We start from the raw sequence: 25545 nt of genomic DNA on the forward strand, positions 1-25545 counted from the left end.
CTAGGAAGGATTATAAGGGAACTTCACCTTTTACTCTGGACCTCCTATACTTTCATACTCTTGGGATTTTTAAACCAGCACACTCAACTTCTGGAAATGAACAAAAATTAAAATACCAGTATTTTAAAAGTAAAGGATATAAGGGCAGGTAGCCCTATAAGTCTAAGATCAGTTTCATTATTCTTTTTAAAAGCTCTTTTCCTTTTGGCCCTTTTTTAAAAATATGCAAATGCACATACCTGCATTTATTCGGCTGTCCAATGTCCTCCAAAAAGCAGACGGATTTTCTTCTCTACTTTCCAAAGTCCTCTTAGAGCTGGGCTAAAGACAAGGATAAATAAATAAATCAGCTGCAGATATAATTGCATCAGAAAGTAAGAGGACACTTTTATTAAGGAAGCAGCCCAAACCATAAGTGGGCAGGAAAAAGCATTTGGGAGGAAGAAGGGAAAAAAAAAATTGATGAGGACACTGAGAGGACGGAGAGGCATCTCAGAAGATGATATTTTCACTGCTTCAAGAAAGGAAGCCAGGGACTTCTGCTTCCTGGCATAGAGCGCCCTGTCTAGTGTAAGTGAGGACCGTGTGCCTTTTCCGTCAACAACTTCTCTCCTGAGGCTGTGAACAATAGCTTAGGACACCCAAAGACATGCACTTTTACTTCCCATTTCCATTTCCTTTAGAATTACCCTCCTCCCAACCAGTTCTGTCCTTGGCCTCGTTTTAATGGTTGAAATATCATGATACGGTGAAAGGGGGAAGGTCTAGGAGTAAATCTAATGAGAAATGTTTTTAGTTCACAAATATTTTTTGAGCCATTCTTACTTGAAAACTTAGGTAGCAACATAAAAATTCCAGCTTGATTCTGTAGAATTAAAGTACCTGATCCCATCATCTTCATCACCAACCACCACCACCTGCCCCCAAAACACACACACACAGCTCTGTATTAACAACTTTCCAGATGCCTCTCACAAATTCTTTTTTAATAGTAGAATCAAATAATTTTTGCAAATAAGGAGTAACCACCCTTAGTGGTATGAAAGTGGTTTCTGAGTTAATACAGATTACTGTTTTCTGTTGGTCATTCAATATATTTTATCAGAATTCTACTTTAGGAAGTGCACAGTCCCAAGCAGTACACGGCAGAAGTACAAAGGGAGTAGGCAGAAGGAGATGAGGATGGGATACATCCAAGGCTACAGGCCAGCGTTCCCACAGGACCTTACGATCGAAGTGGAAGATGGCACAAATGAAAACATAAAAGCAATCTAAAATCAATCATGTCACAACGTCATCTTCTGGAGGCCAGGCAGAGGATACAAGTGTGATTTCTGAATGACGACTTCGACTTAGCTATTTTGACATGGACCATTTTAACAAGATTCAAAGAACAAATCATTATACTCCAAGCTTTTAAAAATTTAATATAATCAATTGTTTAATTATGTGAACAGATACCCTGCCCCGCATCAAAAGAGCAATGTGAAATTAGTTACATGATAATTAACGCCTTGCTTCGGCTCAGAAACAGAGTTTCAGATGTCACATTTAGGAAATTCATTATTTTCAAGCAGTTTTTCATTGCCAGAAACCGACCTATATTGGGAGGCCACAATAAAGAACATGAGCAATATGGCCCCTGCTTACGTGGAGCTTACAGTCTACAGTGGAATCAAACAAAGCAGCACATAAAGAGGTAATTATAAAGAGCTTAAAATGCAACGAAGGAGAAAGAGAGAGATATAAGAAGAAGAATGTCTCCTAGAGTGGGATTCAAGAGGGAAGTAATACTGAGCTGAAATATAAGAGCTATCCGGGGAGGGGCACCTGGGTGGCTCAGTCGTTAAGCGTCTGCCTTCAGCTCAGGCCATGATCCCAGGTCCTGGGATCAAGTCCCACATCAGGCTCCTCCGCTGGAAGCCTGCTTCTTCCTCTCCTACTCCTACTCCTCCTGCCTATGTTCCCTCTCTCGCTGGCTGTCAGTCTCTCTCTGTCAAATAAATAAATAAAATCTTTAAAAAAAAAGAGAGAGAGAGATATCTGGGGAGGTGGGGAAAAAGCAGTCTGGGTAAAGGATTAGCATGTGCAAAGGCCCTGTAGAGGGAAGGGGCTAGTCTCATCTCTCCAGCTTCATAAATGGGGAAATCTTTCCAATATTCCTTTATACCTGGGCAAAGAATAGCACTAGTTGGTTCATCAGCAGTATTTGCTAACAACATGCCTGGGGCCTCTCTGACTTTTCCTGGAAGCACGCCATTATGTGCCACTGCCAAGGAGGAATGAAAATTGATCAGATGGGCTCCATGCTCTAGAGCATTAAGAAGCCTGCCCCAAATCAGGAAAGGGACACATACTCAAAGCTTTTCAGATCAGGAAGAGAGCTGTAGGTTCCACTAGCCCCAAGCTCTTGAACAAAGACTAAGGCATAAATCCTTTTAGAACTCACAAAGGATTTTAAAATGCACCATCAGGTCACATATTATTACTTGAACTCAGGAGTCACAGGGTTGCTCTGAGCCTCATCTAAGATTTGAGGGTAGGTCAAAAATTACCAAGATTTTTCTAGAACTAGGATTCTATGAAAACCTGTAGTAAAGGAGAGCTTGGTTTTTCCATTGGTCCTTCTCTACTGCAAGCCACACTATACTGAAATCACAGCATACCTAATTTTCAAATTGATCTCCAGTATTACTGGACAGGACAATAAAATGGTATTGATTTGTAATGCTAGCCTAGAGATTGAACTTTTAGGGAAAACGGGATCAGTAACAGAATTTCTAGACAATATGCATTTACTATGATGTTTTTATATGCTGATTCAATAACAACAAAATCTCTGCTCTCAAAAAACTGACACTCTAATGATAAAAATGTAAAAACACCCATAAAGTACTTAAAAGACATGCTAGACACTATTCTAAGTACTTAAATCTAGGATTGCTGATCCACTTTATATGAAATGACATCTGTCCTCATTCAGGATGAGAAGAGTTTTTTGCTGCTACAGACTTTGTGCAAAAGCTTCATTTAAGTAACATTTCTTTCCACAGAAACCAACCAAGATGCTTTCTATTTATTTTAAGAACAGGTAGGAAAAGAGCAAGATCAGTTTATAAATACTCTGGATAATTCCAAGAAATCAATTCAAGTTTCTTGTTACAGATACAAAAAGAAAATCTTTAATGCTCAAAAAACTGACCAGTAGGAATCACACAATACCCTTTAAAAATAATATGATTCACTGGGTCCCATTCCCAATGCAAATGAATACAAGGAAGCTCAGGAAATGGGAAGAATAAAAGTTAGTAATCAAAAGCTTTTTGATGATAGCAGTGAATTCTTCCACACTAAATTTCAAGTTTTTGGGAAAAAAATTGCCTTTCTTTCTATGATAAGAGAACTGCTTTCATGGCTCAATGTTGTAGATGCTACTTTTCATTAAAAAAAAAAAAATCAGGGAAATTTTGTAGAGTCTCACAATTCTTTGGTTTACAAAAGTCTCATACAGGAGACAAGTATATCTGATACATCTTGAATGAGGGAGAAGTAACAGAAACAAAACACAATTCTGTGGGTCTGAACAGGGCCTAGCTGCAACAGAGGAATATCACAACTATTTCCCAAGATGTTAAACTCATAGAAATCTATTGTCTGAACATGCAGAAACCCTCTTACATTGTCAAGGACAACTTCTGAAATACAGGTATCTATACAAGGGAAGAATATACAATTAAACTTTAAATGGTGAAGAGGCATAAAAATAAACCATGTTCATATTTGTAAGTATGATCAGAATAGGATGGCTTTTGGCCAAAGGCCACTGTCAGATCTACATGATAAAAACAGCCTGGATGATGGTTAAAATCAATGACAAGAGTCAGACTACAACAGTGTGGGTATCTGGTTGTCTTTACTAAAGAAACCATCACACACAGAGTGAGTTACTTTATGTACACCCTAAAGGAATCAAAGCTTTTGGTTTCTGAAGTAGAAAATACAAAATGTTGATAAGTTAAAGTGTGAACCCAGAAAAACTGAAAAGAAAAATGTTTAATTTAGAAATATTTCCTGAAATCAGCTGCTTAAAAAAATTTAAGACTAAATTTCTTAGACCTTAAAAAACTATTGCAGCAGGCACAGCCCTAAGGTCGATGAGGAAACCTAACGTAACAATACAAGCTCCAAGAGGGCAGGGACATTTGTCTCTTTTGTTTAGTGCTGATCACCAGCACATATTAGATTATCAATAAGTAGTTAAATGTAGTTGAATCTTGAAAACTCGAAGGTTAGGGGCACTAGCTACCGAGCCATCAAAAATCAGCATATAACGATTGATTCCCCCCAATTTAACTACTAATAGCCTACTGTTGACTGGAAGCCTTACCAATAACACAAATAGTCACATTAACAGATATTTGTATGTTATATATATTACATACTGTATTCCTACAATAAAGTCAACTAAAGAAAATGTTATCAAGAAAATCGTAAGGGGAAAAAATACATTTACAGCACTACACTGTATTTATTTTTCAAAAAAAGTGTATAAGTGGACCCATGCAATTCAAACTTGTGTTGTTCAAGGATCACCTGTAGTTGTTAAAGGGAAGATGAAGGTCATAAGGTAAGCAACATTACCAAATCCATACACAACTAGCAAGTGTGACCCTGAACAAATCCTTTTTTTTTTTTTTAAAGATTTTATTTATTTATTCGACAGAGATAGAGACAGCCAGCGAGAGAGGGAACACAAGCAGGGGGAGTGGGAGAGGGAGAAGCAGGCTCCCAGCAAAGGAGCCTGATGTGGGGCTCGATCCCAGAACGCCGGGATCACGCCCTGAGCCGAAGGCAGACGCTTAACCGCTGTGCCACCCAGGCGCCCCCTGAGCAAATCCTTTTAATCTCAGAGCCTGTTTCCTCATCCCTTAACCTGAGAGGAAACATCCTGCCTAAAGAATCAGAAAGATCTTTCAAAAAGTCTTCTTCAAGCTCCTACAATGCCTTTTTCAAATGAGGTTGCTGATGTGAAAGTGCTCAGAAAGGCGGTAAGTGCTAAAGCAATATATTGTAGGCTTTATGGCAAAGGACTTAAGTGAGCTGTGAGCTTGTTTAAAGAACAAAGAATACATAGGAATTCGGAACAAAAGCTTGGCCATAAATCAAGTTCCAGTTCATAAATCGAGCAGAGCAGTGAAAAGAGTGAGTTGGAGTCATCCTGACCTGGGTACACATCCTGCCTTTCCCACCTACCAGCTGTAATCTTAGGCAAGCTACTTAACATCCTTAAACTTCAATGTTCTCAGTTATTAAGGGGAGGGGAGGAAAAATGTCATTTATCTAACAGAGCTGTTAAGGGTTAAGTGAGTTAATACTCATAAAGTGCCTATTACAGAGCTGAGCAGGCAGCAAGCCTTCATATTCTGGCCATAACCTCTGCTAAACTGATTACATCTGGATGGGAACACAGTTCCAGTCAAGGAGAGGGAACTCCGGTCTATACGGACGGAGCATCTGCCACATCTCATGCGAGGAGCTGGGCACATACGTGCACTTAATTCTCATAAAAACAGGGGAGGTTTGAGGACAATCAATGGAAGTGCCAGAAGTCAAACACAGGACTCCTGATTCCAAGGGCCCTGTTCTTTCCACAGCGGGTAAAACCTGCTTTAAAACACCCCCATCACCCACATCACTGTCTTCTCTGACTATTTAGTATTTTCTCACAGCCTAACATCCACCTAGGAGACTGAACTCATTCCAAGGCTTTCCCTCCAGAGACTGACAGAACTGTTATTTAAAAAAAAAAAAATCACTGAAGCACCCAGGCCCAACCCACGTGCACATGGAACCTCCTTGAGGCCTAAGACACACGGTGAGCCAGGGAAGGTGTCTCTGCTTCCCTTCCGGTCTCATCACTAGGGACTCTGCACCCACAGGAACTTTGGAAGTGACCTGTGTCAGCTGCTCCCAGTACCCCCTGCCTTGCTGAGACCCAGAAGAAGTGCTCTGATGAAAGCATCACAAGATACTGTGCAGAGCTGATGGATTCCAGCCAAAAGGACAACATAATATAAATACAAAATCTGCTATTTTTTCTTGTCAGCAAGTCAGAATTATGGCTTTTCTATATGCCATTCCTGCCACACAGAATAACTCACTTCTAACTATAGCAGCAATTCCAGGAATACCGAGAACCGTAAGTGCTGCTTCATTTACAATAAACTTCTAGGGGTGATCAAACAATCAATGCCAACTCGACGGGTCAGGGCTCTCTGCACTGCTCCCAATGAGCCTACTTACCCTGAGAGACAATTTCTGATCAAAGTAAATATAGTACTCTGCCTAATTAAAGTCAATAAGTATTTTCCTAAAAGCCACATTGTATCAAGAGGCTTTGCTACTTTTCTTCTTTTACCCCCTCACTAATACATCTATAATGTTATTAGAGAACACAGAATATAGGGGTCAAGAATATGGTGGCAGGAAACACTCCAAACACGGTGGGGAAAATGGCTTGTCTTCACCCTATGTGCTTTTCAATCATTCATCCCTAAAATACATATTAAGCCATCGCAATAAAACCTTACATTTGTACGGTACTTTATAGCTTAAAAAGGACTTTCACATCTATAACCACACTGGAGTCTCACAGCCCCTTTTGCAGATGAGAAGGTTCAGGTTCAGACATTCCCACGGTCAAGCAGCCAGTGAGTGGCAAGACAGAGCTCAAACACATTTCTCGGCCTCCAGCTTCACTGCCGTTTCTCCCTTTGCCACATTTCCTTGGTCAAGGCAGAAGCACCACAATTAAAATCTGAGCCCAGCACAACCTTACAGTCTATTAACAGCTGGCAAGATAAACAGATACATGGGGCACCTCCAGACAGTGGATGTGGAGGGATGCCGAGAGACAGGCAGTAGAAACAGCAGGAGTCAAGAAGAGAGGGCTGTGAAGTGATCAGGGAGAGTGGAATCTGTTCCCAGCTTTGAGGAAGACAGAAGATTTTAAATGACAGAAAGGAAGGGTGCGGCTTCTGGAAAAGCGCCAGGTGCAAAGCATATCACAGGGATGGATGTGTAAGAAGATGGGACCATGTGGGAAAGAGGGAGACAGCGTGGAAAGGTGAGGGAGGGTCCAACTGAGGACAGGGTCTGTGTGCCAGCTTCTTCCTGTGGGCAACAAGAGAAACCACCCATAGAAGGAGCCCTGGTTCCAGCCCTGTTCTGCCAGGACCTGTCTGGTCTTAAGCAAGCCTCTAAAGCCTTCTGAGCTGAAATACTGTGTAATAATAATAATAAAAAAATACTAGATGACCTCCAGGTTCCTTAAAGAATAGGAGGTTTGAAACCATATTATGCCACACCCTAACACAGCTAATTTTTCATTAATTTTTATTTCCAAGATGACAAGCTTCAACAACCTCTTGCTGACAATGCGTCTGACAAAGTTTGGGGGTAACCATAATTTAATAGAATACACAGGAAACAACACTGAATCCTCCCACCCCTTGCTAACTTTTACTAACTTATTTGTGTGTCTATTGCATATTAACTTACCCTCCTCTGTTAATGGACTAAGCTCTTTTAGGGCAAAAACCCATCTAACATTTTTCCTGCAATTCTTTAACCACTCAGGGTTCTTGGGTGCAAACAATAGGAACCAGTTTCACTTACCTCAGGATAAAAATTAACTAAAAGAAAGATATAAGAACGCAGCCACGATCTTATTAGGACACCATTCTAGCATGGCTACCACTGGTCACTAGCCATTACCACAACTGGACTCCGGGCTCTGCGGCTTCCATAAATGAACTCAAGCCCCCTCCCCCCCCGGCAATGTGTTTGCACCATTCCCTCCAGATTCAAAGTCCTTGGTTCCCTCCAGGGATCCAAGAGGCTGCACCAAGTTCATCCAGTCATGTGTCTGCAATTTCCTTCAACTTCCACAGCAACAACACATGATCACTCTAGAAATGAAAGGAGTTCAGAGCTAGACAATCCCCCAAATGGCAAATGTCCAGTCCAGTCCATACTCTCAAAGAACTCAGCTATTACCTCAAAAGATGGGTGAAGTTAGGGGAAAAAAATAAGAAACCTCAAGAAAAATGGTCCCCTACACCTCTCCTCAACCAAGGAACTATAATCAGTTTTTATGTTTAGCTTTAAAATAGTCTGCATCCAAGTCTCCAATCTTAAACTACCACCAGAGCTCTTCAGTGAACCATATTTGTAAAACGAGTAATGCACTTTGGCCTCATCAAGGCAGCAGACTTGATCACTAGGTCAACAGTCCAGAGCACTGAGCCACCTCTATTCACCTGCCTGGTCTGTCCAGTTCAGTTGAGAATCTAGTAAGGGTTAGTTATACATCACTATCTGATATCCTGTGCTGACAGCCATCATTTACAACATCTTTCCAGACCTTTTTGACTATGATCCACAGTAAAAAATATATTTTACAGTATATTTGTGTGTGTGTGTCTGTGACAAAAAATTAGTTTCACAGAAAAATTGCTTTACTATACACAATTCATTCTAGTTTCTATTCTACACTATTTTCTTCTATTTAATACATTTTTAAAATGCTAAATAAGACCCTCAAAACAGATTTCACCATCCACTAATGAATAATCAGTTTGAAAAACACTGGTTTAAAGGACTCTACAAGACTACCAGCAATATTTACTTTATATTCACTGTTTATATATTTTTTTAAATATTTATTTGAGAGTGAGAGAGCACACACAAGGGGGGTGGAGGCAGAGGGAGAGGGAAAGAGAAAATCCTCAAGCAGACTCTGCACTGAGCATGGAGCCTGATGTGGGGCTCGATCCCAAGACCCCAAGATCATGACCTGAATCGAAATCAAGAGTTTATAATCAATGTGTATACCTTCCTCAGCTGAACATAAAACGCTGAAATGTATTTTATCTGAAATTTCTGACTCCTAGAAAATCACTCCTCTTTCCCCACAGTGGATAGCATATCCCAACAGCCACACTGAGATTCACTGTACAATGTCACTCTCATAGTCTTTGTTTCACAATATAGTTCCTTCTCCCAGAAAGCTCTTCAGTTGGTTACCTTCAAAATCTATATAATGATGCCAGAGATTGAGAAAACACAGAAACTATATCCACAGAGCACAGAAGATCCATGTTTTAAATTTTGCCAATAACCACTATTCTTAAAACCCATGATTTATTCATAAACCCATGATTTATTCCCATAGTCCCCAGTTTCTAACTTTATAATCACAGTAAAGTTGATGCTTTGCAGGAACCTAAAGAATTCAAAATCCATTGTTTACTTCTCATCTATGCAAAATTTTCCATATATTTCATGTAGATAACCTCTATGAATGGACAGAAGAGGTCAGTGTATGGCCACCAATGGGAATTCTTGGGGAGTGGGAGCTAAGCAGGTCTTGAAGACTTAGATGATAGGTGGTATATATCATGGATTCGATTAGGAGTCCTTTGCATCAACTTTAATTATATTTCTCTACCAGTGAACTGAAAAAGGTAAACAGATACAGCTACCTTTCCTCAAGATAAATGATCACTTTATATTCTGCAAACCTCGATGAAACACTTTTTTGCACCCTTGTCCCAAACACATCCACAGCATGGCTCTATCCATAATTCTTTTATCAAATAGCCTTTGTCTAGCAGACAACACTTGAATTTAATCAAACTGTCATCCATCTCAATGCAAACTATTTAGTGGCAATGCCTGGTCATCATTCATTACATTTATTATTATTATTTTTTAAAGATTTGTTTATTGGGATGCCTGGGTGGCTCAGTTGGCTGGGCGTCTGCCTTCGGCTTGAGTCATGATCCCAGGGGGTCCTGGGATCGGGTGCTGCATCGGGCTCCCTGCTCAGCGGGGAGTCTGCTTCTCCCTTTACTCTTCCCCCTGCTTGTGCTCGTGCTCTCTCTCAAAAATAAACAAATAAAATCTTTAAAAAAACAATTCAAAAGATATGTTTATTTATTTGAGAGAGAGACAGAGAGCTTGAGCAGGGGGAGGGGCAGAGGGAAAGAATCCCCAACAGACTCCCCACTGAGCGCACAGCCTAACAGGGGTCTCGATCCCATGACCCTGAAATCATGACCCCCGCTGAAATCAAGAGTCAGATGCCTAACCGAGTCACCCAGGCGCCTCCACTCATTACATTTAATTTTCCTGCCGGAAAGCAGGGGGAGAGCAGTAGAGACTCCAGCTACGGAGCTTCTTGTAGCTGTCCTTTCAAGGGAATACATACGTCAAAAGACAGGAGGGGAGGATAATTTGCTAAAACTACTGTAGAGATAAATACTATGGTAGGATGTTGAAGACTAATTGGACTAAAAAGAAAAATATAAACATAATAACAACTACGAGGATAACTCACTCCTCGACATCATTCATGAAGTCATTACAAACAAAACTCATCATGAAAAGCCTATGGTACACAGCTGTGTGGGAAGAAAAGAATGCAAAAAAAGATTTATCATCGGGGCGCCTGGGTGGCACAGCGGTTAAGCGTCTGCCTTCGGCTCAGGGCGTGATCCCAGCGTTATGGGATCGAGCCCCACATCAGGCTCCTCCGCTATGAGCCTGCTTCTTCCTCTCCCACTCCCCCTGCTTGTGTTCCCTCTCTCGCTGGCTGTCTCTATCTCTGTCAAATAAATAAATAAAATCTTTAAAAAAAAAAAAAAAAAGATTTATCATCAAAAAAGAATTAGCAACCCAAGACTGTGACAAGGTAATAACACATGATTAACTGCCAAACATAAGACATACAAAACCAAGGCAAAAGAGCATGTTCAGAGAAGATGTGAGGTGGGGGCTGGTGTAGTTAGTCCAATCCAGAAGGCTTCATGGAAAACTAGCATGTGGAGTTATAAACACTTAGGTCAAGAAGACTCGAACCAGAACAGTGGCTCTGCCACTTAGTAGCTGGGTTCAAGTTACTTTTTAATTTTCTGTGATTGTTTTCTCACTTGAAAATAAGGATAATAGTAATTATTTTTCAGGATTGTTTTAAACTCTGTGAGAGGGGCGCCTGAGTGATTCAGTTGGTTAAGCATCTGCCTTCAGCTCAGGTCATGATCTCAGGGTCCTGGGATCAAGCCCTCTATCAGGCTTCCCTGCTCAGCAGCGAGTCTGCTTCTCCCTCTCCCTCTGCCTCTGCGATATCTCTCTCTTTCTCTCTCAAATAAAATCTTTAAAAAAATAAACTCTGTGAGAAATAATATATATAGGTCTCATGGTACAACTGGCCCACAGTAGGTATGCAGTAGTATGAGGATTATGAAGGAGGTGGGATTTGAACTGGGCCTTTCAGGATGGGGAAGATACAAACAGGATGAGAATAGGAGCTGAGGGGAACATTCCAAATAAAAGAAACATGAAGAAACAGAAGAAGGAAAGGGGGAGTCCCTCTTGGGAGACTAAACAGAAAGTCTGTGTAGAACAGAAAGAAATGAGGAAAGGAAGAAAGCTGAGGTTGATTTACAGTGGACCACAAATGCCAACTAAAGAGTCTGGACTTTCCTCTGAGGAGACGATGCCCAAGAAGAACTCAAATCTCCAGACTCAGACAAATTCCTCTGAAGCAAGGAAGTCCCCCGGTAATGTGAATGTGTGTTCGGTGGGGGTGGGGGTCCTCAGACACAAGGAGTGATGAGAAAGGGCACCGGGACACCTGAAATTCATTGTGGACAAGTAATATCCTTGAAATGAACCAACCAGTCCTTCATGGATATATAGGACTGGGCACTGAGACTCCCCAACCCTCTTTCCTCAGTGTGAACATCCAGGACAATAAAAATTAGCTGACAAAATAGCCCCAAATATTGCTACTGTAAGAGCTAGTTTGAATATTCATTTGGAAGATCCATGCTTTAACCTCATCTTACTACGCACATGTGCACGCAACTTTAAAAAAAAAGAGAGAGAGAGAAGCTAGAGGTTTTCTTCTGCAAATTACACTGTGAATGAGTCAGAAAAAACTTTCCCATTGCTTGTGTCTTCACAGCTGAAGCGCCTGGCTGGGACATTTACTAACAGCACTGGGGGAATCAACATTCTGCTGCGGTGATTCACCCTTCTCCACGGGTACAGTCCGAGGGAGGAGTGCACAGGGCTACCCTTGGGAGTCACTCTGAATTATTTTTGTAACATCTTGTCCTTGGATAAAAGGGAACACAGTGTCAAAAATAGGAGGTCGGGAGGTCATCTATTACTCAGTGGAGTTGTTTACGCAGCCTTGTTTCCCTATTATCCAGAATTCAGTGTTTGGATAACTGACAAACAAGGTACCCATGTTTCCAGAGATCTAAATATAGAATTTACAAAAACTATGTTGAATGGAAATTAATCTGCCTTTGATAATTCAGAACACCATATCAGACCTTCCTAGGCCTCACAATCATGATTTTGACCGATTTTCATTTCACAAAACTATGAGGGGTGGAATGGGATGGGGGGAATCTAGTTAGTGGAATTTGCATAAACAAGATTCCTTGTACTATCATCCATTTAAACAGATAGCCTTCATGAACTTGCATGAATGTTTTATCAGCTCACAGAACTCTCTGAAGTGTGTCCAGCCAGGTGTTGCCTGAACATTTCTGGTCTTGGCCAAAAGAAATGTGTTTGTCCGATGGATTATTACACCTGTACACATAGCTAATAAGTAGGACCACAAACCTGGTCCTGAGATGCCAAATCTCATGAATCCTACATGGCATGAAAATAAATATTAATGAATGAACCTCTGCCTTTTTAGCCTTTCTCCCAATGAATGCAAAAAAGCAAAGTTGGCCTAACTGTTCATAACCATTATGTAATCAAAATCAATACGAAATCAATAAACACACAATCAATAAATACAATTATATGCTTTTTACAGCTTACAAACCATCTTCCATACATAATCTCCATTAATCCTCACAATTTTAAATATCATTCCTCAAATTTTACTCATAAGCAAACTAAGGCCTATGGATACTAAGTGACTCATGAAAGGTCTAAAGAAAAAATGACATGGTGAAAAGGTCAAATTTTACCAATAGTCAAATTAAAATAACAGGATGCCATGTTTTTCCCATCTGATCAGTAAAGGTCATGTAGTTGTTTTTAAATGCAATTCAAGCCTGGATTAAGTACAGGTATAAGTTACTATCACATTCAAACTATAAAAGTTATTTAGACTCATGTTAATAAAAATATACATTTAACAATACAGATGGATATCACTGAAAGCATAAGTTCCTCTCCCTATTTCCCAGAGATAACCACTATTCAGTTTTTGGAGCAACCTTCCTTGAGGACAATTTGGCCCCACATGTCAATTTGTATTTAAAAATCCTCATGTTTTGGTTCAGCAACCTCACATTAATGAAAAAAGCAGGTTACAAAATAGCACGTAGAGGATAGTCCCAGCTACACTGCATAGTCACATGCACATAACCCTAGAGAGAGAAAAAAGATGGAGGATGGGAAGGATACAGTAAGAACATACTACTACTACTACTAATAATAATAAATAAAAGTAGATAAGAGCATGGAAAAAAAATTACCTGTGTTAACAGTGATTATTTCAGGTGCTTGTAGACTGAGGATTAGTTCATTTTGCATGCTTTTAAAGATTTTCTAAGAATCCTATGGCAACCACACGTTACTACTCAAATGGGGGGGGGGAATAATTCCCCCAGGTTACACAGGGAGTTGGGGGTTGGGACTGGGATTCAGGAGAGCTGATTCTAGTCCACCATTTAGGCCATCATATCAATATGTCACTCTGCCTGCTGTAATTTTTAATACAGTTCAGAAGTTACTAACGACCAAAAGCAATTAAGAGATGTGACAAGGCAAAATGTAATTATTTGCTAATGAGTGACAGAGATACTAAGTACTATGACTTCAGAGGAGAAAGAGATCATTCTAGTCAGAGGTCTGGACAGGTAAAGAGAAGTGAGCTCCATTCCAGGTGAAGTTAAAGGTGCGATCCCAGGCAGCAGACAGAAAATCAGCAAGCCACCATTGGGGGCAGGTGGCACAAGACTCATCCACAGTCATGCAGAGAGGCAGGAGACAAGACTGAGGAGGTAGGCTGAGGTCAGACTGAGATGGACGGGATAGCAGCGCAGTGGAGAGAGGTCCTGGGACTCACAGGCTGCTTACACGCAGAACTGGTTAGCCCCAATCATTGTTAACTGCTTTGTCTTCCTCCACTTCACTCCATCATTCTATGATTTCTTTCTCAAATTAGGGCAACAGTGTCCTGAAAAGTTTCCACCGTCCTTCTCATTCCTCTAGTTCTGTCTCCACAAGGTAGCCAGTCATATTTCTAAACTGCAAAATCTAAAAACCTTGTGCTTCCTCTTTCCTACTCTCTTCAGAAAGACAGCCTTCAAGGCTACGTGTGATCTAACCTTCTGTGGCTTACTGCCATTTGTACCTGGACTCCAGCTGTGCTGCGTCATGCAGGCAAACTTCCCTGACTTGGCCCATCTGCCAGGTCACAGCAACATCGCAGCATCCTATGCTTACCTTTACAGCAGCATTTATAATCCTGCTCTGTAACTGCCTACAGAATTGTGTCTTCTCCATTGCCTGTGAGCTCCCTGAGAGCAGGGACTGTAGCTGTTAGCAGGCTGTATGCAGCACCAACAACAATGCCTAGTGTATAGCAGACAGTCAATAATTACCTATGGAAGGAATGCTTAAACACTTCCTTTTCTAGGTGCCTTCCCTGACCACCCCCACTTCCCCCTAGAAGTACTCACCTAGTCTATGTGAACACAATATACCGGTCTGCATTTTAGAAACTTTTATAACATTAAATGTGTAGTTATATGCCTAACTGAATTATGAAAAACAATTCAACTTCGTATTTTTATATCTTCCCCTCACCATGGTACCCATGGTACCCATGAAGGAGCCCACAGCTAATTCTTCTTTCTCATAAGGAAAAACATACTCAGATTTCTCAGTGTGCTGGGAGCTGCCTAGGATGGAAATGATGAAGTCAAATATGGTACATCAAATCAATTCACTTGGGCCAGCAAGTGGGAAAACTCAAGTTCATAGTAGGTACGGACCAAATGTTGATTTCTGTTACAGAAGCATGACAAATTGAGAACCAAAACTATAGACTAAGTTTTAAAATATTCTGTTAACTTACAATTACATTGCCCTGTGAATGCATTTAAATATTTTTATTGTTTTAAAGTGTACACTTCAGTGGTTTTTAGTATATTCATAAATATATGAATTCTAGAACATTTTCATCACCCTCAAAAGTAACCCCATGCCCATTAGTGGCCCTACCACATCCCGTGGCGATCATTAATCTATGTTGTCTATTCTGAACATTTCATATAAATGGAATCATGTATGCATTCACATTGTTTGGGTTTTTTTTGCTATTGAGTTGTATGAGTTTTGTTTATATCTAGGATATTAATCTCTTATCAGATACATGATTTGCAAATATTTTCTTCCATTCAGTAGGTTGCCTTTTCATTGTGTTGATGGTTTCCACTGCTGTGCAGAGGCCTTTTAGTTTGATGTAGTCCCAATTGCTTGGTTTTGCTTTTTGTTGTCTTTGCTTTTGGTGTCAAATTCAAAAAACTCATCCAAGACTAATGTCACGGAGCTTACTGCCTATGTTTTCTTCCAGGAGTTTTATAGTTTCAGGTCTTACATTCAAGTCTTTAAACCATTTTGAGTTGTTTTTTATGTGTGGTGTAAGTGTGGTCCAGTTTCATTCTTTTACATGTGGCTATCTAGTTTTCCCAATGTCATTTACTGAAGTCCATTTGATAAATAAAAGAATTGGGGCTCAGAGATTTAGGAACACGTCTAAGTTGACATATGTCCTGAGTGAAAAGCCAGAATTGGGACCAGGTATGTGATTTTAAACTTCGTGTACTTAACTACTTGGCTTTCTGTCTTCCCATTCAATCTTGGTATCTTTCATTATCCCATTCATATCAGAAGCTCTGAACCTTATGTAGGTTCAGAGGATGTGCACATTTCCAGAAGGGATTAAGAAAAAGGAGCAAAAATCTCATGCTGTCGTTTTGGGAAGAAGCTGCTATCCAGTACTTTTGTTTATATTCCACTGGCCAGAACTTACTCACATGGTTTCATACTGCTGTAAGGGAGGTTGTCAATTTTAGTCTTTGAGTGTCCGTGTGCACAGCTAAAAATTATTGAGGAAAAGGAGGAAGGAGAGTGGCATACAAGTAGCAGTCTCTGCCACCCCATCTTAACTGGGGGATCTGTTGCCTATCTACACTATCTTCTGACCATTGGTCCATAGATCATCCTTTCCCCCCTCATACCTTCACCTTCATCCTTTTAATTCTTTTCTTCTCATCATCAGTTAAATATTCTCAAGTCTCTCTTAACATGATATAACACAAAACAACAACAAATCTGTGAATAAAGGCACCTGGTATGCCCAGTGTTTATGTTCTATCCCCAGATCCTTGTACAGGGCATAGGGCATAGGAGTTTTTCCAACAATTGTTGAGAAAGTAAGTGAATGAGTGAGGGGGCTGAAACGCTGTCCTTTAGCTTTTATCAGCTGGTTAACAGGGAAATGCTGCTTGGTTGTACCTATGGCAAAAAGAGTAGAACTGATTTTACTGATGGGAGTGCCAAGGGGGGAATATATATTGGCTCTTCTGGTTTTACCACTTACCAGCTACACTGACATTTGGCAGATAATGTAATCTCTATGAGCCTTTGTTTCCTCACTCATCTGAAGAAATGAAGACTCCCTGACCCCCCTCACAAGGCTGTTATTATGATTAAGTGAGAACACTGTGGTAAAGAATATATCCTAATAATACTATTTTCACTTTCTATGGTGATTTTTAAGATCAAGGAATATCTTTAACCCTATTATTTAATTTCTCTAAAATGATCTTAAAATTTTAAATGCCTTCATACAGAGGACTATTGCTCAGCCATTAAAAGGAATAAAATACGAATACAGGCTACAACATGGATCTTGAAAAATTGTTAGCTGAAAGAAGCCAGACTTCACTACAAACATACATACAGCAGAATATTATTCCACCATAAGAAAGAAGGAAATTCTGCCTTTGGGACAACATGAATGTACCTTGAGGGAATTACATGAAGTGAAATATGTCAGAGAAAGACAAATACTATATGATCTCACCTATACATGGAATCTAAAAACAACAACAAAAACTGTACTCAAAGATACAGACTGGTGGTTTTGGTGGTTGCTGGAGGCGAGGGGGGGGGTAGACAAAATGAGTGAAGGTGGTCAAAAGGTACAGATTTCCAGCTAAAGATAAATAAGTACTGTGGATGTAATATACAGCATGGTGACTACAGTTAACAATACTGTATTGTATATTTAAAGTTGTTAAGAGAATACTTCTTAAAAGTTCTCGTTTTAAAGTTTGTAACTGTGTGGTGATGGATGTTGACTTATTGCGGTGATCATTTCACTACACACACACAGATCTCAAATCATTATGTTGTACACCTAAAACAAATACAATGTTACATGCCAATTGTACCTAAATAAATGAATAAATAAGTAAAGGGATAAACAGATAATCTCTATTGACCTAATGAGACTGGAAGAATAAGCAACATGTTAGAAATGTACTTAAACGAAAAAAAAATGTGAAAAAGGACAATAAAAGTTTGCAAGAATTCAAAAATAAAATGGGAATAATACTAGCTCTTATCTCCTAGTGCTGCTAGTATCATAAAGTCCTTGTCAGGGATAAAAGGACTATGCGGTTGCTACCGTGACCACAGCTCTAAATGACACTTTTTGTCATGAAAGTTACGGTAACACAACCTACTTCTGTTCTAGGCCTCACATCTGACTCAGGATCAGAAATCATGTCCAATATACCTACATCCTACAGATCATCACAATCAAAATCTAACTTGGGTTCTCTCCCTCCTCTCACATCCCATTGTCTTGGAAAGTCACCAACTGACTACAAGTTCCTGGAGGGCAAGAATAAGATCTCTTCTTGAAAGCATCAGGGCATAACTGGCAGAGTGTGCTGAAACTAAAAGGTAAATATTGTTCAATAACACTTGCTGAGATGCTACTGTGTCAGGCACTGTACTAGATGCTATGGTTATAGTGAAGAACAAGAAAGACAAATTTCTTTAATACAGAAACAGATATAATTTTTTTAAATGCTGGTTTCATTAATGAATCTACCTGAACCAGAAAATGTCACAGCCAGGAATGCTATCAGTTATTAATTCACTCAACCTACTCTTACTCATATTATAAATGTGGACAAAGACCAAGAAAAGTTAAGCAGCAAGCTCAAAATAAATGTAAGGGTTAGATTAAATCAGCTTGCCAAACTGTTTTCTGAAACCTTGTATTTCTGTGCAATGTTAGTAATTATTTTATATACATATTGCTCAGAAAGCAGGGAGAAGTGGAGGCCCACAGTGAAATAAAGTGGGGAAACACTAGCTAAGCAATAAAGAGGATCTTTAACAGCAAGAACTCTTGTCCTTTAATATGTTAGTAAGTGTAATGAGTTTCCAACTTTTGCAAAATTATCTGACCTAGGGACTTCTTATTTAATGGAATATACATTTGGAAAAATCTGAATCAGATGATCTGCATGCTCTCTTTCACTTACCAAATTCTACAAGTTTACCTAAGAGTATCCATCTCAGAAATCCATCCATCTTTCTTAGGCAGATAATATGCCTAAGAAATATTCTTCAGAAAAGGCACTCATTCATCCATCTATCCACCCATCCATCCATCCATCATCATTCATCCATCCTTCAACCACTTATATTCATACTTTGTCCCTCTGTCTCTCTCCACACATGTCCTCTCTCACATCCTAAAAGTGGATAGACACGAGCATAGGAATAAAATCTAACAGTTCAATTTAATCAGATCAGACTAAAAAGGTACTCATAAAAGTGAGGGGGGAATGGGGCATTTTTACAATGTCATCTCCAGCAGGCATTCCGGAAAGTAATACCTGGGAAAAGTTACATTTCCCTATTACTCAGTAACCCAAACTACCTGGGGAAGATCCTTGTGATTCTGATTATAGCAGGTGGGCACAAAGAAAATAAACCCAAGGAGAAAGAAAAAAAAAAAAACAGTCACTTAGGGAACAGTGGAGGTGCCTATCCCCAACTCCATCCCAAACAAACCTCTGCCTGTATTTGCCTTGGCCTTGCTTCTTTCTCCTCTGACCCACTTGATTTTCCTGTTTTTATCCCCCATCTTTTTTCAAGTCTTCTCTTTCACCATGTGACTGGATAAGTTATATGACACACTGGCAACCTGCCACAGAGTCTTCCCAGAAGAGAGCCCACTTTTCAGGAAACCCTGCCTCATTCCCACTGAAGGGAAGATGGTAGAGAAGGGAGTGGGCAGGGAGTGAGATGATGCCAAGCTCAAACAGCCTACTAAGATTTGGGAACTCAAGCAGATATCAGTTCACAAAAACAGACAACTCCAGCTATATCCAATTCATATTGAGTACACACACGGATTTTTATGCCCGGGTATACCTCTACCTATGTCGATATCAGTGTTAAATTTTTTTTACTATTAGAACCTTGTTAAGGGTAACAGTTCATGATCCTTTGGCTGTGTATTTACTTTCTTGAACTGATAAAAATACAAATAACCATATTTAAAGCATACACCATGTTACAAGCTTCTTGTAAACTTTTCCAAACGTCCTCCCCATGCCCACTCTCTCTTCCCTCACAGTTACACAACCTACACACTGGGATCCACCGCTATATACCAAATTCATGCACACCTCGCCCAATCCCATAACAGATTTTCAGAAGGAAAGTCAAGCAGGAAAATTATTTCCCTATGTAACTTACCCTAACCCTATATTTACTCCTGCAATTTAGCAGTAAATAATTTTCAGTGTGTGCTCATGTACAGTATCTTACACAATCTCTGTAACAATTTTGAGAGAGAGAGAGAGGTCAGGTTCTAGCATCCTCATTTTCAGAGCTTGCAGCCTCCTCCATTTCCCGGTCTCCAAACTGTGGGTGGCCCCAGGTCTCAAACCTTGATCTTCATACCTTTTCACTAACCACACTCGCAAAAAATAGCAATCACCCCCAGCTGCATGGTTTACATGCTGACCATCTTCAAACTTACCTCTCAGACTCCCATCTCAAATACTCAATTACTTCTTCAACCTCTCTACTTAGGAGTCTAATAAGCATTTAAAGCCCATATAAAAAGTGACTCATGATTCCTGCAACACCACAAACCACTCCCCTCCTCCTCAGTCTTCAACATCTCAGTAAATGCCACCGCTACTCAACACGTTGTTCGAGCAGAAAACCCAGAGGTCAGCCTTGACATATCTCTTTCTCTCACATCCCACATCCAAACCATTACCAATTCTATCAGCATTACCTTCAAAGTATCTCACTCCAACAACTTCTCACCTCTTTTTTTTTTTGTCAGTGACCACCTTCTTAACAACTAAGAAGGCAGAGGCTATGTCAGTTTTTTCTATATTGTACCTGCCATGTTTTGACACACAATACATGCTCCAGAGCTAATGAGTAAAGAAATACTGGCTTAGAGAGGTGATATGACTCACAGAGTAAGTTAATGACAAAAGTCAGGGCTCCACAAACATTTGGGTATCTTTCATCCTTCTACGTGTTTTTCTTTTCCCTCTCACTTTTCTCTCTCAAAATGCACATACTCAAAGCTTCTTTTCCAACAAACTTCTACTCTAAGCAGCGGGAAATGCATACAAAGGAGAGACATGTGCGGGGATCCAAAGTATAGTAAACTTTCCAGTAACACCTTTAAAATGGACTCTGTGTGGTAAAGCAGTGTAAACAGTTTGAGAGTAACAGTGATGATGGCGGATGGAACCAGTTCAGATGCTGCTGTAGCCTAACCCCAATTCTGGACTGAAAATATCAGGATAGAGGCTGGGCGTGGGGGTACTTCTATAAAGTTAAGCGATACAATACATAACATCTTATCTACATGCAATTACATATTCCTCCTGGTGTCCTTCAAGAATAACTTAGAAAATGAAAAGGGTGGGCTCTGAAGGAAAGAAAACACTTCTCTAGCATAATAAACCTCTCTGGGTCTTCATCAGACCTGCGGCAAAGTGGAATTTATGAAGAGTAGCAAACCCACTACAGGCTCTGCTACAATAAATCTCTTTACCTCTCTGAGCCTCAGGGTCCCCAGGTTCAATAAAAGCGTACAAGTAAGATCCGTTAGGAGTGTGCTCACAGCCCTAAAATACCAGGATTCCCCTAATTTTATGAAATTGAGCCCCTGAGAAGATACAGGAGCTACCTCCAAGTGCAAAAAAACATGCTAGTGGGGGCGCCTGGGTGGCACAGCGGTTAGGCGTCTGCCTTCGGCTCAGGGCGTGATTCCGGCGTTATGGGATCAAGCCCCACATCAGGCTCCTCCACTATGAGCCTGCTTCTTCCTCTCCCACTCCCCCTGCTTGTGTTCCCTCTCTCGCTGGCTGTCTCTATCTCTGTCAAATAAATAAATAAAATCCTTAAAAAACAAAACAAAACATGCTAGTGAAATGCACACATTTCTTTACTACCACACAGGTAAGACTACAAAAAAGCTAGGAGGCCTCAGCTCACACCAAAGTGTATCTGCTGACAGAAATATAATTATGATCCTTACTCGGCTATTCTCATCAGCCTAAATCCTTCTAGATCAGATTTTCCCAGTTTGGGTCCTTAGAGATGTTCAAAAGTATTTAGCACTGCACCATCTGTCCAAGATGAAACTAAAGAAAAAGAATAATGATGAAGTAAAGGAGAATACTGACCTCTTTAACAGACAGAACATTTCAGATACTTTAAAAATGTCCATTTATCTCTAAATAGTATTGGTAATGCAAAGTGAGGTCAAGTCAGCACGGCTCAGATTAAAACATTCTTCACTGTAATCAGAAATAGTTTTTTATAAAATCCTTAAACATAATACCTCTATTAAGCCTAGTTTAGCCTTATAAAGGCTAGTTTTTTTGGTCCTTACTCTCATGGTGGTGATCCTCTCAAAAAGACATGCATATTGGGCTGTATCCTTATTAATTTTAACATGATAGTGGTCTTTCTACTGAGCTACCGTTTGCAGGTCCTCTATATTCCTTTGTATATATTCCCCTATTCAAGCTTTCAACATATCCAGGCCAGAATTCTTCCCACTTGTTCCAATTAGTAGAAGTTTTACTTTGCAGATGGAAAAAGAAAATATTAATTATGTTTTGCTTAAATTAGTGCATTAGGGAAAAGGTCCCAAAGACCTCAGAGTAGAAGCAGGTAGTTAAGGCTCCTATCTTTCCCAGTATTGTTTTTGCTCCTTTCACTAGCAAAATTCCATTTAAATAATCTTAATCAGACATTCAGATTGTTGCACTTCATTCCAGTCTTGCTAAAATGGAAACATATGCCAACAGTCTTTCAGAATATAATATACTGTATATTCATGGAATCCATACACATCTTATTTAAATAAAGTAAACGTTCAGTGTAAATATAACCTTGTTAGGTCTGAATGTTTGTGTCCTCCCCAAAAGTCACATTGGAATTCTAACACCTAATGTGATGGTGTCAGGAGTGAGGCTTTTGGGGGATTGGGTGTGGGGCCCATAATCAGGCCATGAGGGTGGAGTCCTTATGATTAGTATCACTGCTCTCATAGAAGAGACACCCCAGAGCTCCCTAGCCCTTTGTGCAATGTGAGGATACAATGAGAAATGTGCAGCCCTGAAGAGGACCCTCACCTGATCATGCTGGCACTCTGAGCTTGAACTTCCAATCTACAGAACTATGAGAATACATTTCTGTCATTTGTAAACCCCTTAAGTCTCTGGTATTTTGTTACAGCAGTCCAGTGGACTAAGGCAAACCTCTGTGTATAGGTGATGTTGTGTAATTAGAGGCGGTCTTTCTCCAGATCAAAAATCAAGCAAGTATTAAAATCCCTGATGAGGTCACAGGCTTCACCAAGCTCTATTCATCCAAAGCCCAGACCACTGAAACATGACTGGCAACATAACAGACACAGAATAAGTAGCTGCTGAGTAAAAAAATGAATGAATGAACCAATGAATAAATGAACAAAGGACACAAGAACTGAGCTTTACTGCTGTCTAGCATTATGCCAGCTACTGCCATGTTTTTCTTTCTTCTTCCTATTATTAAACTACTGAAGTGCAGTGTAAGGTATTCCAATCAAACTTAATGTTTTAATTTGTTTTTCTCTAACATCTTGGTATTTAATGGTGTATTTCTTTTCCTGGTTTGAGGGTAGCTGGTTAGCAGGGGGCTGCCTCACACAGGAGCTCCCTGACAAGCAAGCTGGCACACACATACCCATACCGCTTGGTCTGATGTGATCAGGAAGAGAGGGTCCCAGAGGCAAAAGAGTTGAAAGCAGATGGGGGTACAGTGTGCTTCACAGAGGCGAGGAGACCTTGTGGAAGGGAAACTGGCTGGTGATCACATACAAAAAAACCTAAAAGTTTTAGGATTGAAAGGGAGGGAGAAGACCAGGAAGGAACAGTGGATAGCAACAGTGAAGTTGAAAAAACTGAAAGAGAAACTAAAAGATATAGAGGGAGAGATGAGGAGAGACATTATCATGAGAAGCATATTCTAATCCAGGTTGTATTTTGAAAATTCAGTCTTTACCTATCCTCAGTTAATGCCGCACTATACTAGTTTTGATTCTTTGTCCAAGAGCTAACAACATACAGAAGAAGGTGATGTATTTTATTTAGCCCTTATGTTTGTGGGAGGGAGATGGCTTCTTCAGTAGGATGGTGCATCAATATATACTCGTTATTATTCAGAGGTAATACAGGCCTCTTTGCCACAAAAACTTTGGCCTTCTGAACTTCAAATAGTTTCATGAAAATAACATTGAAACTATATGCTGTCTTTACATTTGTTATTTATTTAACCTCTGACTTAACCCACAAGATTCCAAGGCAGTTTATAAGAATATATTTAGTAAGACAGAAATATATCAAAAATAAAAATAGGGGCACTTGGGTGGCTCAGTCAGTTATGTGTCTGACTCTTGGTTTGGCTCAGAGTCATGACCTTGGGGTTGTAGGATCAAGCCCCATGTCAGGCTCTGCACTCAATGCAGAGTCCTCTTGAGATTCTCTCCCTCTCCCTCCCCCTTTGCCTCTCTCCCTGCTTGCACTGTCTTGCTCTCTAAAATAAATACAATCTTTAAAAATAAATAAAATAAAAACAAAAACCCAGGTCCAAGGAAATACGATGTTATTTGAAATAACATGTTATAATATTATAATATAGGATAAAAAGTCAAGATGAAGGGAAAGTTATTTGCAAGCTGCAGCTTTCTAAACAGATGAGCTATGGATTTGGCTCCTAGTTTCCTAGGGGTCAAAAAGAAAAGAGAAACAATGAAATACATTATTTTCATTGTTAAAGGGGGAAAAGAAAATGCACCAGTTACTTGAAAATGGAAATATTTTCTGGTCTTAGTTCTAAAACAAAATTCTCCTGAGGAGGGAGGGAGCATTTGAAATTTGATCTCTAGAAGCTTCTGCAGTTCTCCCAATTATTTAGAAATTTATGCTGCACTTGGGAATATCAACTATAAGGCATTTATATTCCAAAAAAAATCAAATCAGGACACCAAACTAAGAACTGTATTTCTCTTTGTTTTTTAGTATTTTTCCACAAAGCCATTTCCCTATCTATGATTCCTCTATCTTCTTCTTGCACTTAGATATTACTTCCTTAGGACACATCAGAAGTAGACAATTAAAGTGCCTAAAATGCTAAAACCATAACAAATCTAGAAAATAATTCAAGAGTGGAGAAACAAAAGAAACCACTTTTATCCACTGATCAATCCAGTCAGAGACGACACTGACCTAAAAGTGAAGAAAATTACCAGGAGAAATGCTAGATTATTTGGTGAAGGATTTGGGGGCTACAGGAATAAGGCCAAAAACCCTCCCACTGTGCAGACTAAGAGTCAACAATGGTTGGGTGTTATGAGTACAGGGTGACCAAATAATTTATCATCCAAACTGGGACACATCAGAGTTAAAGAGGGTGTTATTAATAATCACACCTGACAACAGGCATAAACTAGGGCCAACCCAGCTAAACGGGAACATAGGGCCACTCTATGAGTTCATCAGGGCTTTATATTCCTATTGAATAAATTTCCTCATTATACCCCCAACAATATCATATAGGATAGAGAAGGCCAATAATACCCCCTTATATAGATAAAGAAAGCACATGTCCAAGAGATTAGATAAGTAACTAATTCAAGTTTATAAAGAGAAATATCAGAGACTCCACCAGGGTTTACTGACTCCTAAACTCAATACGTTTCCACTAAATAATCTAATGACCCAGAACAGCCAGATATCAATGATGTAGCCCTATCCAAGTTCTTTCTCTTTTCCAGTATCGGTGATAAAAATTGAAGACATTTTCAAATATAAAGAAAAA

At 39.8% G+C, this 25545-nt stretch overlaps 1 protein-coding gene across 1 annotated transcript in view; it reads right to left on the reverse strand.

The window, feature by feature from the left end:
• Positions 1–25545, reverse strand: part of JAK1 (Janus kinase 1) — a 126159-nt gene that overhangs the window by 49694 nt on the left and 50920 nt on the right. Inside the window, 1 exon segment of the mRNA XM_045802148.2 lies at positions 240–321. Within this exon segment, the coding sequence (XP_045658104.2) occupies positions 240–245 (6 nt within the window). The 5' untranslated portion in view covers positions 246–321.

Source organism: Ursus americanus, chromosome 12 (assembly GCF_024610735.1).
Source record: "Ursus americanus isolate L20-20 chromosome 12, mUrsAme1.1.p, whole genome shotgun sequence".
Classification (NCBI taxonomy): Eukaryota; Metazoa; Chordata; class Mammalia; order Carnivora; family Ursidae; genus Ursus; species Ursus americanus.